This window comes from Rutilus rutilus (genome assembly GCF_951802725.1).
Source record: "Rutilus rutilus genome assembly, chromosome: 7".
NCBI classification, from domain to species: domain Eukaryota; kingdom Metazoa; phylum Chordata; class Actinopteri; order Cypriniformes; family Leuciscidae; genus Rutilus; species Rutilus rutilus.
Genome location: NC_140221.1, coordinates 24,725,033 through 24,752,412, shown reverse-complemented (window position 1 = coordinate 24,752,412; position 27,380 = coordinate 24,725,033). Strand labels below are relative to the sequence as shown.

General features: G+C 39.2%; 2 protein-coding genes and 1 long non-coding RNA gene across 3 annotated transcripts in view; 1 reads left to right on the top strand and 2 right to left on the bottom strand.

The window, feature by feature from the left end:
- LOC311293836 (insulin receptor substrate 1) overlaps positions 1-17,887 on the bottom strand; it is a 19,102-nt gene extending 1,215 nt beyond the window's left edge. The window contains exons 1-3 of the mRNA XM_084414341.1: positions 17,121-17,887; positions 12,163-15,342; positions 1-153 (exon numbers count right to left, since the gene is read on the bottom strand). The exon at positions 1-153 is cut by the window's left edge and continues 1,215 nt beyond it. Coding sequence (XP_084270467.1) covers positions 146-153; positions 12,163-15,342; positions 17,121-17,472 — 3,540 coding nt within the window. The 5' untranslated portion in view covers positions 17,473-17,887 and the 3' untranslated portion in view covers positions 1-145. The remainder of the gene's footprint in view (positions 154-12,162; positions 15,343-17,120) is intronic.
- A 1,688-nt stretch (positions 17,888-19,575) lies between these two features.
- On the top strand, positions 19,576-23,697 carry LOC311294036 (uncharacterized protein). Its single transcript, XM_084414667.1, has 3 exons — positions 19,576-20,233; positions 21,128-21,403; positions 21,563-23,697. Exons 1-3 carry the CDS (start codon positions 19,666-19,668, stop codon positions 21,910-21,912), a joined length of 1,194 nt encoding a protein of 397 aa, XP_084270793.1. The 5' UTR covers positions 19,576-19,665; the 3' UTR covers positions 21,913-23,697.
- Positions 23,637-25,570, bottom strand: LOC311294037. Its single transcript, XR_014628008.1, has 4 exons — positions 25,304-25,570; positions 25,033-25,091; positions 24,736-24,840; positions 23,637-24,617 (listed from the first exon to the last, which is right to left on the bottom strand). It is a non-coding gene; the product is annotated as an uncharacterized lncRNA (long non-coding RNA).
- Between the last annotated feature and the right edge of the window lie 1,810 nt (positions 25,571-27,380).

The following is a 27,380-nucleotide window of genomic DNA, read 5'->3' as shown; positions in this document are numbered from 1 at the left end:
TTGTTATGAGGCAAGGGCAGTTAAGCGTCCACTGCTGAGGGATTTGGGCAATCGCACCGTTTTTCAGATCACATCAGGTGCACACACAGACAAACGCATTCACGCAGGAAGGACAAGTGCTGACTGGACTGAATGCAGGAGCACATTAACAATCTGCAAAAAGAAAAAGAGAGAGATACTCGGTTAGACACCTTAAAAGTTTTTCTTTCTTTCTTTTTTTTTTTAAATCTCAGAAGTAGAATACTGCTTGTTGAGGACCCATAATTACAATCAATGACCTTACATAAAATATACAAATATAATGTCCACTGCAGATGAGCGATAAAATAAATGAATAAAAATACATATATACTACTACCATTATATACTACCATTCAAAAGTTTGTGGTCAGTAAGATTTTTGTTTTGAGAAACCCAGCAAGGATGCACTGATCAAAATGGACAGTAAAGACAATTATAATACAACAAAAGATTTCTATTTCAAACTAATTCTGTTTTTCCTATTCATCAAAGAATCCTGAAAAAAATGTTTCATGTTTTCCACAAAAATATTAAGGAGCACAACCGTTTTCAACATTGAGATTAATAAGAAATGTTTCTTGAGCTGCAAATCAGCATATCATAATGATTTCTGAAGGATCATGTGACTCTGAGGACTGGAGTAATGATGCTGAAAATTCAGCTTTACCATCACTGGAATAAATTACATTTTAAAATATTGTAAGAACATTTCCAAATATTGCTGTATTTTTGATCAAATACTTATAAATAAAATAATATACAAGGTTTAAGTGTAGTGTCATTACAGTACCAGACTACCAGATCAACAGTTGGATGTATCTTCAGACAGGACGGGTATGTCATGTTTTTAAGATGTGTTGAAAAACCTGTAACAGCCCCTGTGAGAACAGCCCAATTGGATACTCTCAAATTCATTTTTGTCATTACTTCTCAACTAACAAACTTCCCCAGAAAGTTTTCACGTTTCCAGAGATTAATTTGTGCCATAAAAATTGGGGTTATGTTATTTTATTTTATTTCTGATATATGACTGTTTAAAATCTCAAGGCAGCAAACACAAAAGTATCTGTTTTCTCAGAGTTGCCTTCAGATTTGAGGTGTCTTCTGTCTTGCTCATTGGAGGACACTGGTGCCAGCTCATACTCTTAGTCTCAATGTAATAACAAACAGCATACCAAAGGATAACACAGTCACAGAGGCACCAAACCACTTTCAGTTTAGTCTACAGACTGGAGACAGTGAGAAAAGATTTAGATACACACACACATTCAAGCAGAAAAACATTTAAAAAAGGAACTGAATAGACAGTGATGATAAGTGTCACTAGAAAATGATCATCACTTAGATTGTTTTATATTGTTTACTCAAGAGTCGCTGTTCTTTCCGTTTATATTCTTCTCCATTCTCAGTATAAAAGCATCATTGAACAGGTCCCATGGGATTTCCAATTTTTTTTTTCTTCACTGCACATGTTTAAAGAGCATCAAAGTACTCTATTTCTGTCCTTTTTACTGCCAGCATTACAATGTGTGCATTTACACATATTACCGGTGCCCACACGCGCACACACAAACAAACACACACACACACACACACACACACACACACACACAGACAGACACACACACACGTCTGTCTATGCACAAATAGGCCAGACAGGGTAACAGACAATGATGTAGTGCAGTATGTAAACGGCCAAGTGAGAGGCACCTCACACACAATCGACACACTGCAAATGCAATAGCTACACAGTGCTTGCACTGCAAACATTTCTCCCTGTGAAAGTCAGTGTAAACTCACACACAAGTCAATGATTCCACCCTGTCTAAATGTGCATGAATGCACACTGAACAGAAATTCTCAGGAAACTGTGCTAGAGAGACCGTCCTTAAGAATTCAGGAATTTTTTTAACTTGTAACTATAATTCCATTGGAAGAGGTTATAATGTTGTTATGTAAAATGAAAAATGCCACAAAAAAAAAAAAAAAAAAACATGTTAATTGGTTTATGGTATGTTCCCTAATCGTTTACTATATACAGTGAAAAATTATAATAGATCTCCTGGGGCATTTCATGTAATTTTACAGTAAAATACTGTTAAATGTATACAGAACTGTAAAAAGCAATATTTTAGGTTTTACGACACTGAACATAAATGAATGGTAAAAAAATGTATGGCAGCTGTGGTTGAAGTACTTTACTGCAAAAAAATATGGTAGTAATATTTAAATTTTAATGTTAAAAAGTCAAGGGTAAAAAACCCAAATAAAGCAAACACTGATCACCATAATGGTGAAAATATTTTCAATAAAACATCAACATCTAAACCTCTGTTAATTCTCAATAAGAGCTTTTATAGACGTATGACAGAAATGGAGTCAAACTGGTTTGTAAGAAGTGAAGCTGGTAATGCTGTTTGTGGGGTTGTTTAATCCTCCTCTTCTGAGATCGTGAGAGATTTAATGTCTTATTTTATCTTCAGTTGATTTCATCTAAGGCTGTGGCTGGAAGTTACTTGTAGTTCTTGTCTTTCTGCTTGTCTCTTCTTTATCCGTTCTTGTTGTTCCTCTAAAATGAAATTCCCAGAATTCCCTGCATGAAGCTCCACATTTTATGTTATTTCATTTAAATAATTTATGTTCCACCACTGATATGCTAAAGAGTGAATAGATCAATTCTGTACATACAAATATATGCACACAGTGTGACTCCCCATGCCTCATAAAACAACTTGAACTTGGAAGAGGAGTGAAACATCTTGAGTAATAGAGAAACACATTCAGTTGACTATAAACTAAAAGGCTTACTCTGATTTGGATCACAACATCCCCATATTTTCTCTCCATCCCGGTGGCTCCCTCTCCTCTCTAACAGACCAACATAGTCATGAGTCATTGCCAAAGAGAGAGAACAGACATGACAGAGACACACTCAAAGAGACAAGCAGAGAGCTGTGTCCATGTATTTGGATCTGTTTATGTACTTTGGGAGGTGTGTGTAAGGAAAAAATGTGATAGAGAATGTTGTATGGATCTGTGAGAGAGGACTTGCCAAGCAGAGTGTGACTTAAGTTTAAAAGGCCAAGAGAGAGAGAGAGAGAGAGAAAACAAACAGGTCGTTGAGTGTGCTTGAGTATATGTGCATTAAGCCAACTATATTACAGCTAGATTGGTGTTTAGAGCAGCTGCATTTAAGATGCATTTAAGATACTCACTATCATTTAGAAGTTTGGAGTCAGTAAGATTTTTTTTTTTTTTATAAATACTAAATACTTAAAACTTTTATTCAGAAAGTATGCATTGAATTGATCAAAGCTGATAGTAGATACATTTGTTTCACATAAATGTAAAATTTCAAATAAATAAAAAATATTAAACAGCACAATCAATTTAACAATGATAATAATTGTCAGCATATCAGAGTGGTTTCTGAAGGATAATGTGACACTGAAGACTGGAATAATGAATGACTGCTGAAAATTCAGCTTTGCCATCACAGAAATAAAATACATTTTAAAATATATTCAAACAGAAAACAGTTATTTTTGATCGAATAAATGCCCTCTTGGTGGGCATACGAGACTACAAAAACAGTGAAACAAATCTTACTGACCCCAGTGTGTTTAAATAAACTCTTTTATGCATAATCATTGTCAAGATGTCAATTACAGAAAATATTTCAGTGATGTACAGAAAAGACAAAAAAACATATTGCTCAAACCAACATCACTGTCTCCATCAGCAATGATATTTTATCTCCCGATAGAAATGCTGATTTGTGACATCACTAGTTGTGAGCGGGGCCCATCTCATGGTTCTTGGACGAGCCCCACAAATTTGCTGTATATGTGTATGAATTGGCCAGCTGCCACCTCTCTTTCTCATCCTCTAAACTATCAGTCTAACTATGCCTATACCCACTCCTGCTCTGAGTGGATACACATGAGTGAGTGTTTGTGTGTGACAGTATGTGTGTGGATGGTTTGTTAACAGCAGACAGATCAATTGGTGCTGCTCTCCGTACACCCACTTGAGTTAACCATAATCTCCCTGCAGACAAGCACCTACCCACACACATACACCCATATGCATACACACACATATATACATTATATATTTATTTATATTGTGTTTGCTTAACATAAATAGAATGTCTTATTGTCTTATTGGTTGAGTGTCTAGACTGAAAATGAAAATCTTAGGATTTCAAAAGGTGAATTCATTGGATTATTGTCTATCACGGTAGGCACAAGCACAAGTTCTTAAAATCCTCCTGGATAACTTTATTATGGACATTGTTTTTTATGTACTAGAACAGTAACAGAACATTACTAGAATATTTACACATTTACAACTTGGCTGTCAGTAATTTTAAAATAAGCCTGAGCCCTGCTGAGAACTCCCGCATTGCTGGTCACCGGCATAAGGTATGTTTTTTTGCATGCAGAGACCAGCATGGGATGCCGGTTGCTGGTTTGCTGGTTACCAGTATGGGAACAGCAATTCCAGCTATTCCAGCTAAGTTTTTCTTGAGAATTGCATGGTCCACCAGCTAGAACAGCACTATACCAGCTCTAACCAGCATAAACCAGCCTGGACCAGCTTGGAATTCATGCTGGATTTTTCAGCGGGGAAGACCTTGATTAGCTGGCTGAGATGTTCAATAAGGTAAAGTGTTTGGCAGAAGCAAGTGGTTGGTTGAGGGCCTGTGACTGTCACTCTAGATTTTACACCTTTGCAGACCTCGACCCTAACGAGTGTGTATGTATGTGTGTGATACTATTAAAGGCTTGGAGAGGATGGGAGCTGAGCTTTGGCTGACAAGCAGAGACAGAGAGAAAGAAAGACAAGCAGGGGGGAGAAAACGAACAACACTCTCATTAGTGTCACTAAGGAAACGAAACGGATGAGTGTCTTCCTTTGACGTATAGGACAAATCAAAAGTCCAAAATAAGCATCAGATCTTCTCACTTACACTACAAAAGCAAGCGTTAAAAAGTTATAGGCTTGAATTGGAATAAACCAGGCACAATATGCAAGAATTTTGCATTAAAATATCCCAAAATCTCAAGGCCAGTGTTATATATTTTGTTAAGTTGATTACTTACAATATGCCAAATGTTTCCAACTATTTTTAAATCGTGAGAAAATTGCGATTTTAACCAAGGAAACGGGGCGTTAGAGCAGGGGGGAGCTGGGAGTCGCCAGTCAATTGCGTCACAGCCGCGGCGTTACCCTCGGTTTCCGCTCGTACTGCGTGGAGTCCTGGACAAATGCGGAAGTTGTAGTTGTAGCGTCTATCAAGCAACAAACGTTAGCTTGTTTCGTGCAGTAGTTATGGGACACATTTATTCTTTACCGATTGCAGCTGGTTCTGTCGACAAAGCATGCTTAATTTGATATTTTCCAAATGTAGCATTCTGTAATATGTTTATGTAAGGGAAGTATTATTGCTTTAGATTTGTGTTTAGTTCATTGACATTGTTTATCACGTCTGGTGTTTATGGCCATGTAAATAAATATAGCATGTGTTATACATAAAGATTAATCAGTATTTTGGCAAATGATGTGGGTATGTTCGAATGTAGGCTACTTTTACAACAATTGTTTAGAACACGTAAAACTGCGCCGCGTTATCACAACAATGAATTCGACATACAGTAACATCTATGATAACCAATTTAGTATTAAACCTTACTTTTCTTGCGGTTAATTAATTTTAATGAAATAAAAGTGTGATGAGGTTTAAGAGTCAGGAAGGAAGAAGACAGGGGTCGGCGTGACTGGGACTTTTTTCAAATAAAGCAAAACAAACAAAAGTCGTGCACAACGCGCATTCACCGTGGCAACCGCGACGGCACAAAACAGTTCAAAAATGAGCGCTCAGATCCACCGGTTTTCTTTCTCTGCGTCCAATTTTCTCTTCAGTCTCTCTCTCGTTCCAGTGCGCGGCTTATAAGCGGTCTCTCCACGCTGATCACTGCAATAAGACACAGGTGTTTGTCATTTGCACTTGACCTACTTGCGTCCCACGCTCGTCTCTTCTCTCTCCCATTACAGGCCGCGCTGAACCACGCCCCCCTCGCCACAAAAAGCATGTCATTATAAAAATAGAACTTAACCTCATCCATGAACATGATTTTTCGATTCCCGTCTGACTGATTTACATCCACGGTGGAGTTTAAAACGACAGTTCCCATCATTCCACGCTCCTTCACATCGTCATCAAGCTACGCCGTTGTTGTTGTTTGGAATGTAGCGCCCTCTCGTGGCAAAAAAATCTTGCATATTGTAGCTTTAAAACTTAAAACGATATCCTTCAAATGGTCAAGCATGTATATTAACAGTACACTCAAAAACAACTGCATTAAGTTCAAAGGCCAGAGCCTCAGAGTGAGTCACAGACTGTTAGTTAGTGAATGTTGCTGTGCTTCAGGAAAACAAAGACATTTTCACTATAATGGCAGCAGAGATGGCTAGAGTAAATAACTTCTTAAAGGCACAGTATTTAATTTTCGTTAACAATAACAAAGGCGTAGCTTGATGTGAAGGAGCGAGGAATGATGGGATTTGTCATCTTCACCTCCACTGCCGATGGAAATCAGTCTGACGGGGCTTACAAATCATGCTCATGCATGAGGTAATGAAATAAAGATTTTATATCTTTATTGATGAATGAATGAATTAGCCGCAAGTAACGTAAAGTTTAATGCTAAATTACTACTACATGTCACTTAATGTGTTGAATGAAGTGGTGGTAAAGCAGCACAGTTTTAAGTGTTCAAAACAATCATACTAAAAGTACATTTGAACGTACCCACAGCATTTGCAAAAAGGCTTACTATTTATGTATAACACATAGCTATTTAATTACACTGCTGTTCACCAGACTTATTTAACAGTGTTTGATCCTTGTTTTATTTCTCCTCTTGTCCAAAACTCTTCTTGGGTCATTTGATTCAACAGTACGTTTACGTTTCTACGTTTCAGAACCTGCTGCAAACAATAACGAATAATTGTGGTCCATGATGACTGTGTGAAACAACAAAAGAGTAGCGTGCTAGACGCTACAACTACTACTTATGCATTTTTTCATGAGCAGTAAAAGTGGAAACCGAGGATAACGTGAACATGCCACCATTAACAGGCGACGCAATGAGGAGGGACATTACAATGGTTAAAACTGCAAATTTCTCTGGATTTAAACAAACACTAGCCGCGTTTGCAAAAACTCCCATTTATCGCAAAAAAGTTTTTACGCTCGCATGAGGTGGTTTTTCAGGCAATTCGAAAAAGGAATATTTCGCAAAACTGCAATGGAAACAGTTTTTGCGCATTTACAGGTCACCTGACTTAGAAGGCGCGGTGTGTTTGGACAGAATACGAGACGGAGTTCTTTATTGAAATTCATAAAAGACAAAAGAATGACAGAAATACTGGATTCTAAACCTCAAGGAAATGCCACAATCAAGACCTCGGAGCAGAAATGAGTGAGAAAAACCCAGAAACACTTCATATGTGCCGCTCACAGTATAAGGGTCTTTCCTTGCCATTAATGCTTGGATAACACGCCTACGTTCCCTTCCATTAATAATAATAATGTCTAGTGCGGTACGTGGCTGTGATATATATATAAACTTACCAACGTCCTTTGCCATGATTTTTGGAATGACTTATCGCGAGAGTAAAAAATGACGTTTTAGTCGCATAACATCAGTTAATGGAAACGCTGTCATTTCGCAATAGTTTTTTATCGATATTTAGAAAAAAATCGCAAAAGTTTTGCACGAATCTTTAATGGAAAAAAATTAGAGCCTATTGTTGGAAACATTTGGGACAATGTAAGTATTACACAAGTGAACAAAATTTAACACTGTACTAGTGGTTTTTGGATATTTTCATGCAAAAATCTTACATATCGTGCCTTTAAAGCTTGACAATCCCATTAACTATTCACTTTTGTTGTATGGAATAAGCAGCCTAGACAATCTGCTTTTCAGTCGTTCAGATGCCATGGACCCCCGAATATGACCCTCATCATGTGAGTATATAGTTTTTTTTTTAACAAATCTAAAATATATTTGGAAAATATTGTCTTTCAAGCAGCTACATTATTAGCCTATGTTTTTTCCCCTACTCATATTACTGTATTGTTAGATGCACTATTTATTTATTTACTCATTTTATTTATTTATTTGAATCTTTTTAAATCTTCCCATTCCCATTTCTTGCAAGACAAGTTTGTAATAACTACACTATTTGTATTGAGATGCAGAATAGGCCTTTGAATAAAATAACACTGTTCCTTTATTCAGTGGATTCTGCTTCATCAGCTCCAATTAGGTTGCAGGATCAGATGTAGACTACAAAAACCCTCTAATGCAGTTCATATAATGAAACAAAACAACCAAAAAAAATAGAAACCACAAGACGCAAAATCAGCACATGGAAGCAGCTTACTAAAGGAGAGCAAAGATTTGTGCTTTAACAACAAACATGCATGCAGACAAAACCATTTCTAAACTTTAGCCCTGAGAGGTGTGTTACTGGAAAAAGATATACTAGGGACAAATTGGATTTTTTTTCTCCGTTTTTTTTACTAAAGGAAGTTTTATGCAACAAAGTTCGGGAGGAGCACGTTCAGGTAACCGATCAGCACAAGAGGAAGCCGGAATAAATATAGCCTAAATAAAGCCTGAACTCGTGAATGATAATTCCACTTGGGTAATGTAATGAATCACTGCACATACACAAAAGACACACATACATTGACATGCAATAATGTTAGTGTAAGTAAATGCCTTTCCTTAGTCCACTGTAAAGGAATGTCTTCTCCTCAGGGCTGCTGATGGGTCAGCTAGATTACAGCTCCTCTGACCTACAACAACCTGCTTTGTCTAGACAGCTTTGGGTTGGAGCAGATTCCCCTCTTCTTAGCACCACTGTGGTAACTGGGTTTGTATGAGGTAAAGCCTTCAGAGCGTCACTTTGAGTCACACAATACCTGCATTGACGCTCTGACTTCTTGTCTGTCTCTGTTAATCTTTCTCTCTCAATCTAGTCTTAACCTTACTGTCTATCTGAGGCCATATTTTCTCTGTCAGTCTATTCTTTTGTTCTCTGGTGTCATCTTTCTTTCACCCACTAAAAACATTTCTTTGTCTTTCATACTATTAGTCTTGTCCAATATCCTACCCTTGTTTTTGAATCACCTCTGCTCACTTTCCACTCTGATGGTAACTGATGGTTTGCATAAGATGGTTTTCAGGATGCTGAACAAAATTGTACAGTCAAGGATACTACCTTGACATTCTTTCTTTCTTTTTTTAAAGTTTTGAATGACTCTAAATCTTTGTTCAGCAAATCTGAGATATACGAGTTATGGAAGATTGGACACTTGGTTAAAATAATTAGTGGTGTATGCACTGCAAAACACACTCAGAGTCAGAACACTTTAGCATGCCCTAGTATAGCATTGTGATAGCAACTTCTGCATGGGCAAGCACCACTCACTTTTTCTACAGAAAACTTCAATTAAATCGCAGTGTGCAATTTCTGTTCCACTTGCAGCACCAAATGGAATTGCAAATAAAATGTCTGTTTAGAAAACACTTCCTCCATCTACTATTGTTTGGAAAAATAGGTAATCTTGCCCTCAAAACCATTGGTTGAGTCAATGTTGCCATGCTGGGCTCCTTAAACAATCAGAGCAATGTTGACCACATAGGGCATTATTTTAACGATCTAAGCACATGGTCTAAAGCGCACGGAGCAAGTGCACTTAGGGCGTGTCCGAATCCACTTTTGGATTCCAAAAGTGCATGGTCCCAGAGCATGGTCTAAAAGGGTTGTCCCTATTCTCTTAATGAGTAATGGGTGTGTTTTGGGCGCAACGTGCAATAAACCAATCAGAGTCTCATCTCCCATTCCCTTTAAAAGCCAGTTACGGTCGCGCTATGGCGGATTCACTATTTTACATGGTGGTGCACCAATGGGCGCAAATGCATTTGCTATTTAAACAACGTGGCGCAGGACGTGAAAATGATCAAATGCGCCGGGCTGAAACATTTGCATATTGCCAGGTGTATGATAGGGGCCCTTTTTGGAGACTTGCCGCCACCTAGTGGCAGTGTTAGTTTCATAGTTAAAAAGTAGACATTTCATTTATTTCAATCATTAATTATTTCTACATTAAAATGTTACATTTAAAACATGAATCTGTTGAAACATGAAACATGCAATTATAATTTGCTGTGTAAATCCATATATGCCATGTCTAAACAGCCTATGTGTAAATCCAAAAATGGATTTTATTGATACCGACTTCCTTTTATTTGGTAACAATAGCCATACATCGTGTCTTTGTATTCTGATTAAATTTGTTGACTAAATTTAAGAATCGGACATAAAAGGACACCGATATGACAATGAATTAAAAAAAATACTGTTCATCACTTGGCTTTATTATTTATTATTTTGATCTTCTCTCAACTGAGAGAGCACATCCTGCATTATATTGTATTATAATTACTATTTAATATTAGCCTACCACTAAACTTTGACTATAAGCATGTTGCATATTAATTGTTCTAGGAACCTCAAAGCATATTTTAATTATTGTGTAATTTGAGCTAATCCATAATGTAGCGCAAGTAGGGCCCAAACATAAACTCAAGCCCAGGGGCCCCCAGCCCCCTAAGTCCTGCCCTGGATAGGGCCCATTGTGTTTAAACGTTTTGAGAAAATCAATACAGTTGTCTTTCTGCACAATCAGCAACGATGATTTAACAGCAAATCTTTGCATACAGCAGCTTAATTAAGACATTTTGGGTGAACATTCAAATTTATGCAGACAGGGATCGAGAAAGTGCAGGGTTGAGAACCACTGGATAACACTGACCTGAAGCCTATCATAAAATCAAAAGAAGCCACTCGTCTGACTAGTCGTTTTAAGACAACTATGCACCAGTTCTGTGATCAATGCCATGTCACAGAGCGTGAAGTGAATTACATATGAAAATCATGTCCTTAGTCCCAATTTACAGCTAAAAGATTTCCAGTTGCTCAAACAGTAGAGCATTGGTGCTTACAACGCCAAGGTCATGTGTTCGATTCCCAGGGAAAGCAAGAACTGATAAAAATGTAAAAATGTGTACCTTGAAATGCAATGTAAGTTGCTTTGGATAAAAGGATCTACTGAATGTAAAAATGTAAAACATTTAATAAAGGTTAGAAGTTAGAGCACATTCTTGCAGAGAGTCTATATGTTACCGAGAGAGATAGAAGGTCAAGATGAAAGACTTAGAAGAAGAAAAGGAGAAAGAGAAAGAGAAAAGGGGAGAGAGATGAGTAGAAGCAGAACCACATTCAGGAACATTTTCAGCTAGACTGAAGTTAAATAGCCATAATTATCTACAATCACAGTGAGTTAAATATATATGCGGATACAGGGCTGCTCAGAGGTATCCCTTATAAACACTTAGATAAGCCACAAATATGCTATATTCTCAATCCACACACATCACAGGCACACACACACACACACACACATACACATATGTCTGTACTCACTCACACTGCCCTTATCATGCATTCATAAACTGTAACAAACACACACTCAAAACCAACAACCTAAATGATCTGTGGTTAATACAATGCAAAAGCTGTCAGATTCTTCTTATACTCCACCTCCACTTAACAAATGGAAACAGGCAGAGAGCAGAACTAGCCCTCTTAACAATATTTACTATTGTTCTATATCAAAAGAGAGGAGTGAGGACCCAAAATTACCCCTGAAAAGCCCATTACCATCACTGTGAGCACAGCAGGAAATATTTTGTCATTTCTAACACAAATCCACTGAACAACAAATAAAAAAAGAATTACATGAGTCTCGAATGAATGTTTGAATCATATGTTGATATGGAATATTGTTACTTTATAAGCATTATTATTCTGATAAGGAGATTTATGTGAGAGGTGATACCACTAATAATGTTCTGTGAGAACACCATTGACAGTTTTGAGAAAACAAGAGATTAATACTTTGACAAACTAAATGTGTAACAGTATGGAAAGGCAAACATGAATTGGGCTTCAGTAATGGAGCAAATAAAGTTTAGTAGTGTACAGTGCTTTTACCTTTGCTGTCCTTCCTGCTGCTCTGATGAACTCTCAATTCATCCGATTTGATGAAATCAATGCTGGCATATGTGTTGATGCTGGAGGTGGTGTTTCCTCCTGCTCCACCCAATCCCCCAGTCAACCCTCCAACTACAGGAGAGAAAAATGAGTGAGGGCCAGAAGGTCCATCCACACTGGTTTGATTCTCCTTAGTGACTAAGTCTAAATCAATGTAGTTCAGGCCTTGCTCCAGGTTTAAGGAAGATGCCTGAGCAGCAGGAAGAGTTGCCACTCCAGGGCTGGCACACTGTGGAGAGGGTGGCTGATTATTAGACCACAGGTTGTTCTCTAATCCTTGCTGTCGTGGTGGACCACAATGTGGTGTTTCAGGAAAAGGAGAAGGGGAAGCAGAGGGGGAGAGGTTGAGAGTTGGAGGTGCTATGAATGTCTCAGAGCGATGCCGCCTTCTTGCTGATGATTCCGCCCTCACTAGACGGGCACCCTGATCCACATTTGAAAAAGCTTTGGGTGAAGGATAATTCATTTTATGCTCCTGCTCCATGGAGGATGGTAGAGGTGTTTGGCCAGGTTTAGGGGACATGGATGTTTTATCTCCATCCAATCCAAATTTCATCTCAGTATAGTCTGTAAAAGGAGCAGCAGTGACATCTGTAGATGTCAAGCCTGTCATGCTGCTCTTCCTGAGTCCCATTTCCACTTCTTGTTTTACATGAGGAGCTCTGCTGATCTCCTCTCTGACCTTTGGAGCAGGTTTAAAAGAAGAGAGAGGAGTGAGAGAAGGTGAATTACCTAAGTCCATGTTCACATATTCAGAGGATAAAGAGATAGAGGTGGAGAGGGGTGCTGAGAAGCTCCGGGGAAGGTTGGCAGAACCACCTTGACAAGGCTGTGGTCTGTGAAAGGCTCTTTGTTGTCCTTGTGCCATGGAGTTCCCTGGCTCAGCTGTAGTCCTCCTCTTGTTATGTCCTCTTCGCTCACCCTGATAAATAATGCTCACATACTCTCCAGGGCTCAAGGATGCAGTTGGGAGCAAAGTCTCCCTGACTCTTGGCAACGTATTGGCTTTGGACATATCCACAAAAAAGTTGGACAACTTGTCCTTTCTTGGCTGTAAATGACCCTGTTTCTGAAAACCTGGCCCACATTTCTGCTGGTGATGGTGTTGGGCTGAAACTTTGGGGTGAGCTCCCCCTACCCTGTGTCCTGTGGTCAGTCTGGTTGCTCTTCCCACTCCACCAACAGACAGAGACAACGACCTGTCTTCAAGGCTTTCACTGCTAGCTGAACTAGAGGAGAAAGAGGATGAGGACAGAGAGAGTTGTCCACCACCACCTGAGCCCACAGGTGTGTCCCCTCCACAATGGTAACCAACCTTTCCTCCAGCTTCACCTCTACCCATACAAACCCTATCCAGATCATCTTCAAAACGGGTTGAGAGGGCAGTGTGTTTATATGAACGTGGCAGCGAAAAATAAGAATAGACCATCTTTGGCTGCTGTGGTTGCTGCTCTGGGTGTGATGGAGGAGTACTGCAAGCTGACCTGGCACTAATAGGTGACATGTTCATGTAGTCGCTGCCTGCCCGACTCTCCATGCTGCCCCTGCTGCCCCAAATGCATCCACTCAGGCCATGCAAGTCTGGTGAACAGCTACTGTTAGGAGACATCATCATGTAGCCCTCATTAATGGGTAGGCGGATTTGCTGAGGGGGTGAGACACTACTATTGGGAGTCATGGCCATGTATTCATCTCCACCCTTTGGCACTACATCTGAAGCAGAAACTGATAGTGACAATGAAGCAGGAGGAGCTGTAACACCTGGCAACATGGACATGTAGCCACTCTCAATTGAGGAGTCTTCAGGTCCCCCTTTAGTACTGACCCCTTTATCTGCTGAGTTTTCCTGCACCAATGATGTTGTAGCTGAACCCCCTGAGCCTCGGCGTGAAGTGAAAGACTCTCTACTTGCACTGCGTGACATCACTGCATAGTCTTCTTCATCCTCTTCTTCCTCCTCCCTGCGGTGTGGGACCAAACGCTCCTGGGTAGAGGTGGGGGGTAAGGAAGCACGCTTGCTAAGCAGCCTGCGGTCAGCCTCACACTCGCGACTAGATGAACGACGAAGAACCCTGCGTCCATGAACACGTTTGTGAGACCCTTCTCTGTGACCCATCAGGATATAACTGGCTCTACCTTCAACAAGGGCACCAGGGAGCCCTGCGGCAAGCAGGGAGTGCTCTCCGGGGCTGGAGCCATACTCATCTGAGGAACCATAATCACTGGGTGATCCTGACATGGACACTCTCTGAGGAATTCGAGCATAAGTGCAGATGGGCACTGTTCCAAAGGCAGCTCCACCTAACCCACATTCTGACCCATGACCAGAGCTGGATGAGAGGCTGGGGGCTGGGGAAGGTGCAGGATTTGGGGTGTATCGTGCTAGGCTGAGGGTGATCTTCGCTGGAGTGGGTGCTCGTGTGGGTTTAGGCCTCAGGGTTGGGGTAGTTGAGCAGGATGAACCATTGAGACTCGGACTTGTGCTGAGTGCCGTTGCTCTGCCCCCTCCATCCTCTGTACGAGCCCCAATGCTGGCTGTCCGTGACCTAGAAAATCCATGCCGTGGAGTTGGAGACGTGTTGGTGTTCGAGACTCCAGGGGTTTCCGTTCTAGCACGTCTGGAAAAACCAACCTGGGAAGGTGGTAGATTTGGGTGGTGTCGTCTAGAAGGTACACTGATAGGGTTAGAGGCAGTTCCTCCTCCACAGCTTACACCAACAGTTTGGGATTTGCTTCTTTGACGAAACTCTTCACTCAGAGCCTTCATGGCCTCAAGAAGGGTCTCATGCATGTTCTGTGCCACCACTGAATCCTCTACTTGCATCCAGAATTCTCCAGGGCCTGTCATAGCAGAACGACCCACTTCAATGAAAAAGAAGTTCTCTGAGTGGCCACAGCGTCGGACATTCATCAGCTGGAGGACCACAGCTGCAACATCAGAGTTGAGTTTGACAAAGTTGACTGTTTTGTCCGTTAAGCAAAGTCTGTAGATTCCAACTAGATTCCTGGCCTGGCCCAAACCTTTTGGCCAGACTTTAACTTGCCAGACCTCCTTAAAGGCAGGGCCAGGGGAAGGCAGTTCACAGTCTCCTCCACTGCCACACTCATCAGGAGTCTTACCTACAGATACAAAATAAAAAGATAGAAACACAATATAAAAATGTAATAAACATGCATATATTTAAATAAATTGTAAAGTATGTAGTACTGTGCTGACTGTGTCAATAGAGACATCATTTAAATATCAGATCATTTCCAATCAGAATTGTCACAAAAAAAAAAATTTATGTCCACAATGTATGTCCAAAAATGTCCACAGCACACTATTAGTCAAAGGACGTTTTGTGTTATTAAGCCACACTAATATAAATAAAAAAGTCACTTGTTGGTCACATCATTAAAGTTTGGAGTAGAATTGTATTAGTGGAAAAAAATATTACTTACAATTAAAGTCGTGAAAAATACTATATTTCACTATATTTTCAATATATTTAGAACAAAATGTTAAGATTATGTTGCTTCTCTTACCCACTGTTATCTTTTTAAAAGAATGGCATGAAAACATGCTATTTTATTATGTAATTCACAAATTATTTAGTTTAATTACTACTACTTCACCACATGCAAATGTGTGTGTGTGTGTGTGTGTGTGTGTGTGTGTGTGTGTGTGTGTGTGTGTGTGTGTGTGTGTGTGTGTGTGTGTGTGTGTGTGTGTGTTTTATAAGCGTGTGTCAGTAGAGGTAGCCTAAACATTATTAATTTTTTTTTTTTCTCTAAATAATTTTATACGATTTAAGCTGTAGAGAAAAATGGTCCTTACCTCTTCACGTTTTGAGAGGGTCATAGGGTCAAAATGTTTTTGACTGACAGCTTTTAGTTAAGAACGAGAAAGTAGCACTGTGCCGATCAAACCAACCAGCCCAGGTCAGAGCAATTTTTGACTGGTTAGGTTAGTGTACAATATAAACGGTTGCATAATATATAATATTAGTGTATGTGTATAATATACAACTGATGTGGCTGCTGTTTGCATGCCATTTATCGGTTGCATTTATCTGACCAATGTTGCACATTTCGTAGCGTTCTTGTAAAAAATGGAAAAAGAGATGATCTCTGCTATATACAAACACTACAGCCAAGTAAATACATTATAGCCTTTACGGATGCAAATTAAACCGAGGAAGGCTTATAGAATCGCTTGCTCGGCAACTAATGTCTCCATATCATCACACCGATGGCCTGCTGTTCAACTCGGTGATCGGTGCATTCAGTGGCGGGGGTCATGTTCTACCAAAACACGAGGGATGGGGCGAGAGGAGACCCGTATTCCAATAAACACGCACGGCTGCCGCGGGTCCCCTCCCCGGCAGAATCGCTATGACAGAAATGTAGGTTACACGTACAACATGCACAAATGTGTAGAAAACAAAAACAGTACTGACTCCTGAGCGCTGCAGCAGCGCTTGCACAATGCGCCACTCTCGCACTACGCGCTATAGTTATGTCTAGTGATGAGAGCATTCGATTAGTAGCTACATCTCGATTTTCTCTAAACAATTCAATTAAAATAAAATTATGAATTTGTCTATTCATGGATGCACTGTATGGTTCTACAAAGCATGCACCGTAATCATGGCCATTTTAATACCGCTTGCGTCCACATTTCCAGGTGTGGTGGCTACATTAAACAGACGGGTGGGGTAGAACGTGCATTTGAATCCAAACGGCTTCGCAAAAATAGATCCTCTGAAGCCAAGGGGGCTCCCATCATCATCACGCAAGTTGATGGGCAGGTTAAGAACAACCACCAAGGTCTATGATGCTGCAGCATATAGGCTATGCGAAAGACAGGTCATTCACGAATTCGACTCAAGGGTACAACATAATTTCTGACTCACATTTACACTGTAGATCCAGCATGGCCTGGTACCATTCGTTTTGGACCTCTTCAGTGTCCGCGGCTATGGCAAAGCTCTCCCCGCGGGTATACAGCACTATCATGTGCTTGTTCTTTGAATCTGCCCGTTTGTTGATGTTGAAGCAAGAGTCTAGGTTCACTGCTTTCTTTGGGACTGGTGATTTGCTTCGGAATTTCTTTTCGTTTTCATAATATTCTAGTCTGGCCGGGCCCTGCTCCGATGCAGCCCGGAGAACGAAAAAGCGCCGGTGCATAGATTTCTGCTTGCGGAGATAACCGCTTTTCCGCACGTCCTCGTAGCTCTGCTGCTCCATCGCCGCCTGGTTCTCCATTGCTGGGCGAGTTGCTTGGGTTTTTTTTTTTTTATCCGCCAATGCCTGCCTAAAATCTGTGTTATGTTTTACATTCGTTCATGATAGCAGCAGTCCTCTTCTCTCTCATCATGCAATCATGATGAGCCCTCGAGGAGAGCCCAAATAAGCGCTTGAGATTGTTTTCCTCCTGGTCCAGCTTGTATGGTTGTGTGCACCCAGGCTCCACTGACAGGCGTGCACATGCGGCATGCGACGTCTGCACTAGCATGCGGTTCTGCTGTGTATCATTGCAAGCGTACCAAAATTGTTTACTGTACAGCTCTACCTCGGATGCCACCCTCTGCCTGCACGAGACTGGTAAACCCGTTAATGCCAGTTCATGTAGGCTACACGGTGTACACAGAACGGAACTGAGACTGCACTGATTTCAGTGTTCAGTCTGCATATGGATTCGTTAAAAGATAAAAACATCCTCAAGGTTTAATGAACACATTTCTTGTGCCAGATTTTATATTCCACATTAAGGGTTTCTTTTAACTGCCAGTCTGGATATGGCAATTTAGAGGGAATGCATGTCGGAATCATTTTTAAAAGGAAAATATACACATGATTCTAATTTTCACGTAGTAGGCTATTGCATTTTTTAATTATTAAATGCGGAATCCCCCTCTCCACTGTCATTGGCAAGTCTCTTGCGCTAGTGCATCATTCATGGTGAGGCGTTTGCGACACCTGTTGGTTGCCTTTTGCAATGTTTTTGTGTCAGTGCAATAAGACCAAACTCATTTGACAGTTTTCACCCGTATCAAGACAAGATATTAATGCGGATGCATAATTTCTTTCTGCAGTTTGCTTAACTACATATTTTGTTCTATTTACAACAGGAACATGAAACATATTTCAGCCAAAAACGACACATTTAGTAAGATAGGGATATATAGGCCTATAGTTCAGTGTTTCGGTTCCCCAGTAGTAGGCTAGAATATAGTACGAAGCGCCACCAACACAGTCTTTGCTTGTTTCAGTTGTGTATTGGGACTTAAACTGTAATAAAATGATGAGATCTCAAGATTTTTTTAACTAACACGTTTACGTGCAAGAAAACAAAATGAATAGCCTACATGTAGGCTAATATGTCAAATAATTTCTTCAAGTGCAGGAAACACAACATGAGATAGCCTCTCACAACATGAGATAGCCGCGCTCAGCTTCCGGCTTCCCATATATGGGCTTGTAAATTGTAAACGTACAAAAGACAGAACGGCTTCTGAACGGAGAATCTGACAGCGGTCACTTTTGATTTGACTGATTTCAAATAGCCTGCAGAGATCGGGTTGATATCTCAGGACAGTTTTTCCCTGACATCTTTCTTTCTTTCTTTCTTTCTTTCTTTCTTTCTGCATGCTTATTAATTTTTCTTAGACCTATACTACTGGACTCCGGTCCCTCGGTTGTTGATTATGATATAGCTATAATTCAACTAATTAAAAAAATACAAATTACTTTTATTTAAAAAATAGCTATCAATAATCACCTAAATGCATCGTTTCGTGTTCTGGTCTATAACATTATGCGGTCAACTTAAATAGCGCTTTCAGTGAAAATTAATAACATTCTTTTTAAATCTATTTAATCCCCGGATTCTTGACCTTGTGAACATGATAATTTTGTTTTGTATATCAGTTTCACACATGTAAATTGAACAAATGTAAACCCTCCACATGACTTTGTGAAAATGTTTTCATAATGTCAAATAGGCTAATGTCAAAATATTTGCTATTTTAGTATTACTCTGGTTTTCTTTTTCACATTAGTAAGTGTTCATTAGGATATTTCTATGAGCTCTGTCTTAAAAGGTAAATGTGAAAAAAAGAAGAAGAAAAAAACCTTTTTAAAAACAACGAGGACAACTGTGTCTTATTCCGGAGTTTTATTCAAATATTTTATATTTGACATTTTACCAGGGTTGACGACACTGAATTGTGTGTTTTTTTAATGTATTCTGTTAGTTTGTTTTCTGAAGAGTTAAATGGGCTCGTTTAAAACTAAGTACAAATGTTCAGTTGTTTTATATTCACCCAACGAAGGGAATGATTTGGTTGGCCAGCTAATAAACGCTCGCCTCTTCAGGGTTATACGGTGAGCGGTGCTCTTCGTCTACTCTTAAGATATTAGAATATTGGCGAAAAGTTATTTTAAACGAGAAAGGAAATGGAGGTAAACGGTGGTCCTGCAAACCCCGCAGTGATCGCTGAGGTATCGTTCTCGTTTCAAGATGAACTGACTGCGACCCTTCAAAACGCGCTCGGTGTTGCGGTAGAGATCGCCGTTGCGGAGATAACCAGACTGCTTGACAGAGCGCTGAGAGATGTGCAGGGCAAGATTCAAGAGGCTCTGCGGGACAACAGTGCGCTCAAGTTTAGGCTGCAAACAGCTGAAACGCAACTGTCAACTGTGCGTGGTCGCCTGGATCAACAGCCACAGAGACTCGAGGATTTCCCCATCGGTAGTACCAAACATTTGGTGACAAAGCCTCCAATCAGCTGCAGCAGGGTTCAGCGTGGGGGTCGGCAGTTAAATAGCGCTACCCTTAACGTAGGACAACAAACCGAGCCCACCGTGAACTCGGAACATGATTATGAGGTATGTGGATCCAAGGAAACTAATATATTCCAGCGAGGATCAATCTGTGGGAACCAAAATGGAGGCGCGTGCGCTCAGACTTTAAACTCGGATACACTTGAGGAATCAACTCACTATAGATTAGATGACACAAATGGTAAGCTATTTGATGTTTAAAGACGAATGCATGAATTAAAGTTTTAAATCAGTTAAAACGACCGACTGTTAATGATAGCGCAACACACCTTTAAAACTATTGGCCCATTTTGACTTCGTTTACTCTTTCATTTTACCCCATGTGAGTTGTTATTAGCCATAATAACGACATATGTCGCTGTCTCAGTAATGTTAGTGGTACCCGTATCACCTCATGACAGTGTTCAAGTTACACTTGCTTACACACTGTAAAAATAAAAATAAATAAATGCAATTCTTACAGAAAGGGCTGCAAAAATGCCATAGTTAACCAAGTCACAGGTTTTACTAAGTTACCTTATCACATACTTACCATAACTTTTAAATGGTTTAACTTTAACATTATTTTTGTGTGATTATATTATTATGTAATCATCACCTATGATTATGTTTTATTTAGTTGTATTTATTATTTTTTATATTAGTAATGTTCAGTAGGGTGTTTTTTATGGGTACTTTCTGTTGCTTAATTGGTTAATGTTTATTGCATTATTTTAGTTTACCCTGAACAAATATTGGCCATGTTTTATGGACAGGCCACTTACAATGAACTCTGATCTGATCAGTTATGTGGCTTTCTATTGTACCACCTGTATTATGATGGTTGTTAACAGTACATTTTAAGGTAAAAAGCTATTTTGATAGCTAATTGGTTTATTAACGTTATATTGCTTAATGAAATGTACTGTTATATAGGAACCAATATGTCATTCTGTAATACCTGAAACAGTGTCACAGTAGTTTTACTTTTTTTACTGTAAATTTAACAGTATATTTTTTGCAATGTATACATCTATTGCTACTGTGCATAGTTTGGGCTGGATTGATGAAACTTAATGAGTTACTCCCTTTTCAGACATCAAGAATGATCAACACAATATGACCAAAACTGACCAGACATGTGCTGGGACAGTTACAAGTGGGGGGTCATCCCTTGAAGTGGCTGTAAAAGTGGAGAAAGATGAGAGTTATGATGATCCAATCCCAGTGTCCCTCTCTGTTGTGGAGGAGCCCAACTCAGACAGCCTTTCTCTGGCTCAGTCTCGACTATTGGAAGACTGGAGACCTGAGCCATTGCACACAGAGAGCTGTCAATCAAATATGCACTTTCAGTCCACCAACCAACCCCTAGGTTAGTACTTCTGTTGTACTATATATAAATATGCCATGCTAGTAGGGTGATATTAATTTGCACCGAGTACAATTATAAACTGACTGATCCGTTTAAGCACAGTAATATGCCATATTGCAAGATTTTTTACATGTAGTTTTCCCTTTTCTCTGCCTCTAGACCTAGATTTCCTGTCATCCTCAAGCTCAGGCCACCAAAACCACTTCCCAAAGCTCCACAACAACCATTATAAGAGTCCTGGGTGCCATGCGTTTCCCCCCGGCCGGAGCCCTTATCATTGTAGCCTATGTGGGCGAGACTTCAACCGTAAGCACCATCTCAAGATCCATCAGAGGATCCATACAGGAGAGAGGCCATACACTTGCTCTATATGCAGCGCACGCTTCCGTCACGCATTGACACTCAAGCGCCACTTCCGCCTTCATACGGGAGAGAAACCTTATGTTTGCGGTCAGTGTGGAAAAAAGTTTCGAAATGATGGTGGATTGAAGGTTCATCAGTGTTCATGACAACAGTTGTGTAAATTCACTATTAATGTTAGTCTTGTGATGGATCCAATATAGGGTCCAAAGTTATTAAAGGGATAGTTCTCCTAAAAATGAAAATTCTGTCACCATTTACTCACACATGTTGGGGTGACTTTGGTTAATCTTCAAAACTAGAGATGCACCGATGTATCGGCCGCTGATATTTATCGGCCGAATTTTGATCAATTTAAAACTATACTATAATTTATAACTCGATAATAAGGACTGCCTGTGGCCAGCGTGAACGACGCTCGGGACAGTTGAGTTGATGGAACTGTCACTGTCCCGATCAGGCCAGTGCTGCATCTTCATGAAAGTTTGTCCTTTTTTAAGCCTTGCGAATTTAAACATTCATGTGCAAGAAGATGCGAAAGAGAACTCAATTCTACTCACTGTGTGAGAAGTTCTGTGTGCGCACATCTTAAGTTATAGACCATGTGCAAATACTGAATTGAGTTCTCTTTCACTTCTTCTAATTCATACAAAATTATATAAAAATGCCCATCTTGGCTAGTATCCTTGTAAACATAGTTGGTTATATCTTAAATAAACATTTGAGAAATAAAATGACTGTGTAATAGTATAATATTCCTGCTGCTTGTTTTAATGTTAATCAAACAACAAAAGACAAACAAATCGCTCACCATTCTTGCCTAACTTTTGTGACTTTAATGATTAATGTATATTTAATTTAAACAATGAAGAATATATTTTACATTTGATTACTTTATTTCTGTACCTAAAAACTACTGTTAGACCTACCTGAAAAGCACTGTTTATTTCATATGCATCTTTGATGTTGGCATGTTAAATGGATCCAATCCATGTTCAATAGAAATTATTTGACTAATGCATGCATTTTTGAACTGCTAAATTAAAATGATTAAAACACTAATCTGTTTTAATGACAAAAGTTCAAATAAGCAAGTGACAAATATCGGAATCGGCCAATAGTTGTTTGTCAATCTGTATCGGCCAAAAAAATTCTAATCATATCGGTGCCTCCCTATTCAAAGCACAAATTAAGATATTTTCAATGAAACCTGTTTCTGTCCCTCCATTGAACTTCCAGGTGAGTGAGGTGACCAAACCTTAGAAGATCCAAAACGGTTATAAAGGTGTCAAATTGAATCCATATGAATCAAGCCGTTTAATTCAAGTCTTGTGAAGAGACATGATCGCTTTTTATGATGAACAGATTTAATTTGTTCGAATGACATGAGAGTGCGTAAATAATCACAGAATTTTTATTTTTAGGTGAATTATCCCTTTAAGATAATATTCCTGCATTCATCCCTGACAGGACGGTCCCTGCTTTGAATGGAAAGCATCCATCATATGAATATTTGTACCATTGTACCTTAACACTTATCAAAAATATCGTTCTTTCCCTTAGATTTAAAGTGCCTGACAATAGGACCCTGAATCTGGGCAGTATTCTGTTGTGTAAGTCTTTAATATGAACAGTTAGATTGAATCTTCACTCCAGAAATATTGGATCCAGTCTTTTTACCAGATTTTGTCAGACATCCATTTTGTTTGGTATCCAAAACTGTTTTTTCTTTTGTTGTTTTTTTCTGATACCCAAAACCAGTTAACAGATAATCTTATCTGATACCTAAAATCAGTTAACAAATCTGTATTTTGTCCAGTGCCCAAAACTGTATTAACTAAAATTCTTGAGGTGTGAAATAGCAGAAAGCATATGACAAAAAAAATGAGCACGGTTTATTGAATAATCATTAAACTTTGTATGTTTCAATGCACAGACTTCCTCTGAACGTCATCCTTACTTCATCCTGTACTTTGTCTGACCAGCACAAATTATACAAAACCTTTTTAAATCTTAAATACTTAAAATGAAATATTGTATGTATCTTTTTATATTGTACCTTGAGCTCTCATTTCAACTGATAATATTGCCTTTTAAGTATAAAAGAAGTAGAGTGGCACAGAGTCCTTGTAAGAGATAATGTTCTGTCAGTTTCACTAATAACAATATTTTACATGATACAAGTCTGCTAATTTTAACCATAAGTAATTATTTCCATACTTGAGTTGATATGCCTGCTAACCAAAGTCCAGGTCAGATGTAAGGCAAAACATAAGTTCAAAGCACAGGGGAAAATAGTAAATGCTATATTATATTTATTTTGTAGTCTGAATCAGTTTGTGCAATTAATTAATTTATTGTTCACTTCTGTATAGCAACTGCCAAATCTTGGATTTGCATTTTAGAAAGTAGTTTCCAACCCTGCGATGCATCAGAGTGAAAAAAATCTCTGTCTTTCTGCTCTCTGCTTTGTGCAAGTTAGTGACCAGTAGTTTGCTTTATCCTTGCTACAATCATCTTGTAAGCAGATGAAACAGAACCTGTATTGGCATTGGCATGATGAGCATTTCACAAACTTGCATCCTTGTTCATGCATAATCAGATTGTGACACTTGGGACAGGCTCTGAACATTGGACAACCAAGCACATTACTCTTTGGATCGGATACCACTTCGCAGGTTAGCAGTGTGGAGACGATGGGGCACAGCTTGTTGGGGCAGGCAGCAGAAGTGCAGGGGTAGAGGCAGGAGCTACACAGGAGCTGAGTGGTCAGGCATTGAGTACAGTGAAGCAGTTCGCTTGTAGCACACCCTTTTATACATGCAGGTTTCAGTGCAGAGAAACAAACTGGGCACTGGAAAAATGCAAGACATGGGTGCTAATTAATAAACATTTGCAACTTCTTGAGACTGATGGGCTTGATTCAGACTGTAGTTAGTGACAGTTAAATGAAGTTAATATGCAGTGCTCACTGTGTTTGTGGGATCTGGGTTTTTTCCATCTTTTTGAGATGCAGAAGTGTTGACGGATTGTTTATCCATTAGTGTTTGAGAGGGAGGAGAAAGCTCCTTCACAGACTAGACAGAAGATAAAATGACTAATTTGATCAGTGTAAACCAGTAGCACTGCCAGCACGAGTGTGCATGAGACTTTACGATCTTTTTGATCAAATACCATTTTTAAACTGCTTTTAAGGATATTTATATTCAACTGCAATATTATAGTTATAAGCTCACTGCAAATTGTCTTTAACAATAAAGTGTTCTCACCTTTAAAATACTTCCCTCCTGGCCAAGATCATCAGTCTGATTGTACACCTGTGAATTTCCTACAGAACAGTGATTGGCAATTTTGGGGGGGCTTTACAACATCTGAAATGTGCAATTATACGATTGACAAGCTTTGACAAGCATCGTACTTTTCTCAGGACAAAGTGAAAGTGAAAGTCTTTTTTCGATGGTTGTAAATATATTTATAAACAAACCACCTTCATAATCAGTTATACATTTTGAATGGTAAAGTAATAAACAAAACAATTACCAGCTCCCATTGTTGTCTTTCTTCTTGCAACCCACCGTATAACTGTTTGTCTCGCACTTCTCAGCTCTTCCTTGTTTGTGTTTATATCTGCATTTTTCACACAGTATTTCCTGGTTCTTCGTTTCATCTGATCTGTTTGAGTGAGATTTTTTTTTTAAAAATCTCACTGTAAATATCAATGCTGTGTTGTCGATCCGTTGTTCTGTGTAGAAATGAATGATTTGTTTACAGGAACAACCCACAGCTGAGTTCTGGAAAGTCCTGGGTGAAGGGTTATTATGACGTGATGTTTATTGTAAGTTTCTTTTTAACATGCCAACCAGATTTAAAGGGGTCATGAACTGCGTTGTTTATTGGTTTCATAATGTTTCCTGGGGTGCACTTATAGGGCTGGAAATGGGGGGTAACGCGGGGGGACGGAGTCCAGGGAGTGAATTCCGAGGGGGGACGGCGTTCCAGTTCATATTGTTAAAAAAAAATTTAGGGAAAAGGGATTTCTATATGTTGTTCTCTCAATAGACTACAAAAGCGATACGAGTTCAGAACAAAAAAATATATATGCGCAATTAAATAAAAGATAATTAATCATTAAAAGATCGCGCTCTGGTTCCAAACACCCACGCGTTCTTACTCACTGCTTGAAGTGGGCCGGTACGCACCGGTATCGCAGTACCGGCACTTCTATATTTGAAGCTGTACCCTCACTTTTCCTCGCATGTTGCTGGTACTATGACCGAAACATAAAATCAGGCTATTAATTACTGTAGCCTATATAGCGCAATCGGAGCCTTTATAAGCATGAGTGGCGCGCGATGGCGCGTTCACCAGCGCGCTCCAAAAGTGTGATCAGATTTGCGCGAGCCGTTGATAAAATGTACAACCCATTTTAATTATATTGAGAATAGTAAAACGCTGTGGAGAAAATCAAATATGATCTAAAAATACCCCCTAAAAAGACTGATGAAACGAGGGGAAAACATCCTCCTGCAAGCTTTTTAAACTTCTCATGACCACCTTTACTATCATTTATCAAGTTCTATTGTATTTATTGTGGAAGGCTACATTTTAACTAACTTGTTGTATAATTTATAATAAATAATCTGTTAAGGGAATAGACTTTTAAAAAAGAAAGGAAAAAGTTCAAATGTGAGCCATGGTCTACCTGTATCCTTATTGTAACAAATGCTATAGGCTACATTAAACAATTACAAGAACTACTTTTTCATAAAGCCAAGTACAAGTTAGAATCAAGAGCTTTAAAGTATGGACCTTCTTGAATTATTGACTAAACAATTGGTTTTCCTCATGTGTAAAATGTGTTTTGCTAATATGACAGATATGAGCTGTCATATTAGCAGTGCTGAAGTGCCAACTAGTCTCTCCCTATATGGAGGATCCCTTTACCTCTTTACAGATAACTTGTACAGCGACAGCAACACTTTACAGCGCTGTCGGGGAAATTCATTTCGCGTAGGCTACCTACCCCGAAAGTGACAAAATAAAATAAAATTCTGTGTCAAAATTTATAAGGAAAGACCAGTACTTTGTTTAGGCTTGGTTTGTAGGGAATTACAAACCTGCACACATATATTCAAACGCACATAACTACAGAACCAATTCTTAATGCTCATGTGAACGCCATCAGCGTTTATCACAGGTTCGCGTTTAAAGTCTGTGTAGAGAGAATGGTACGTGTTGTCTTAGCGGCCCCTAATTTAATAACAAATGATCGTTGTGACGGAAGCGAATCAATCAAAAACTAACTTTAGCTAGAAAATAACTTTATTAAAGAACCGCTATGAAGCCAAATCAATCTCTGTTACCTTAAATTATACGTTTATCTCTGCGCTGCTTTGAAACAATCTAGGCTACATTGTTAAAAGCGCTATATAAAAATGAAGATGACTTGACTTGACATATGCCTATTGGGAAAAGAAAAGATAATTCAATTAATGACAGGAAACTAACAAGTTCAGTATAAGAACATTTTAAGCAATGACAGTTTGACTTTCCATGGCACTTTGTAAACAAGTGATTATTATCAACCAACTTTGCATGTGTGGGCCATTTTGCAAAA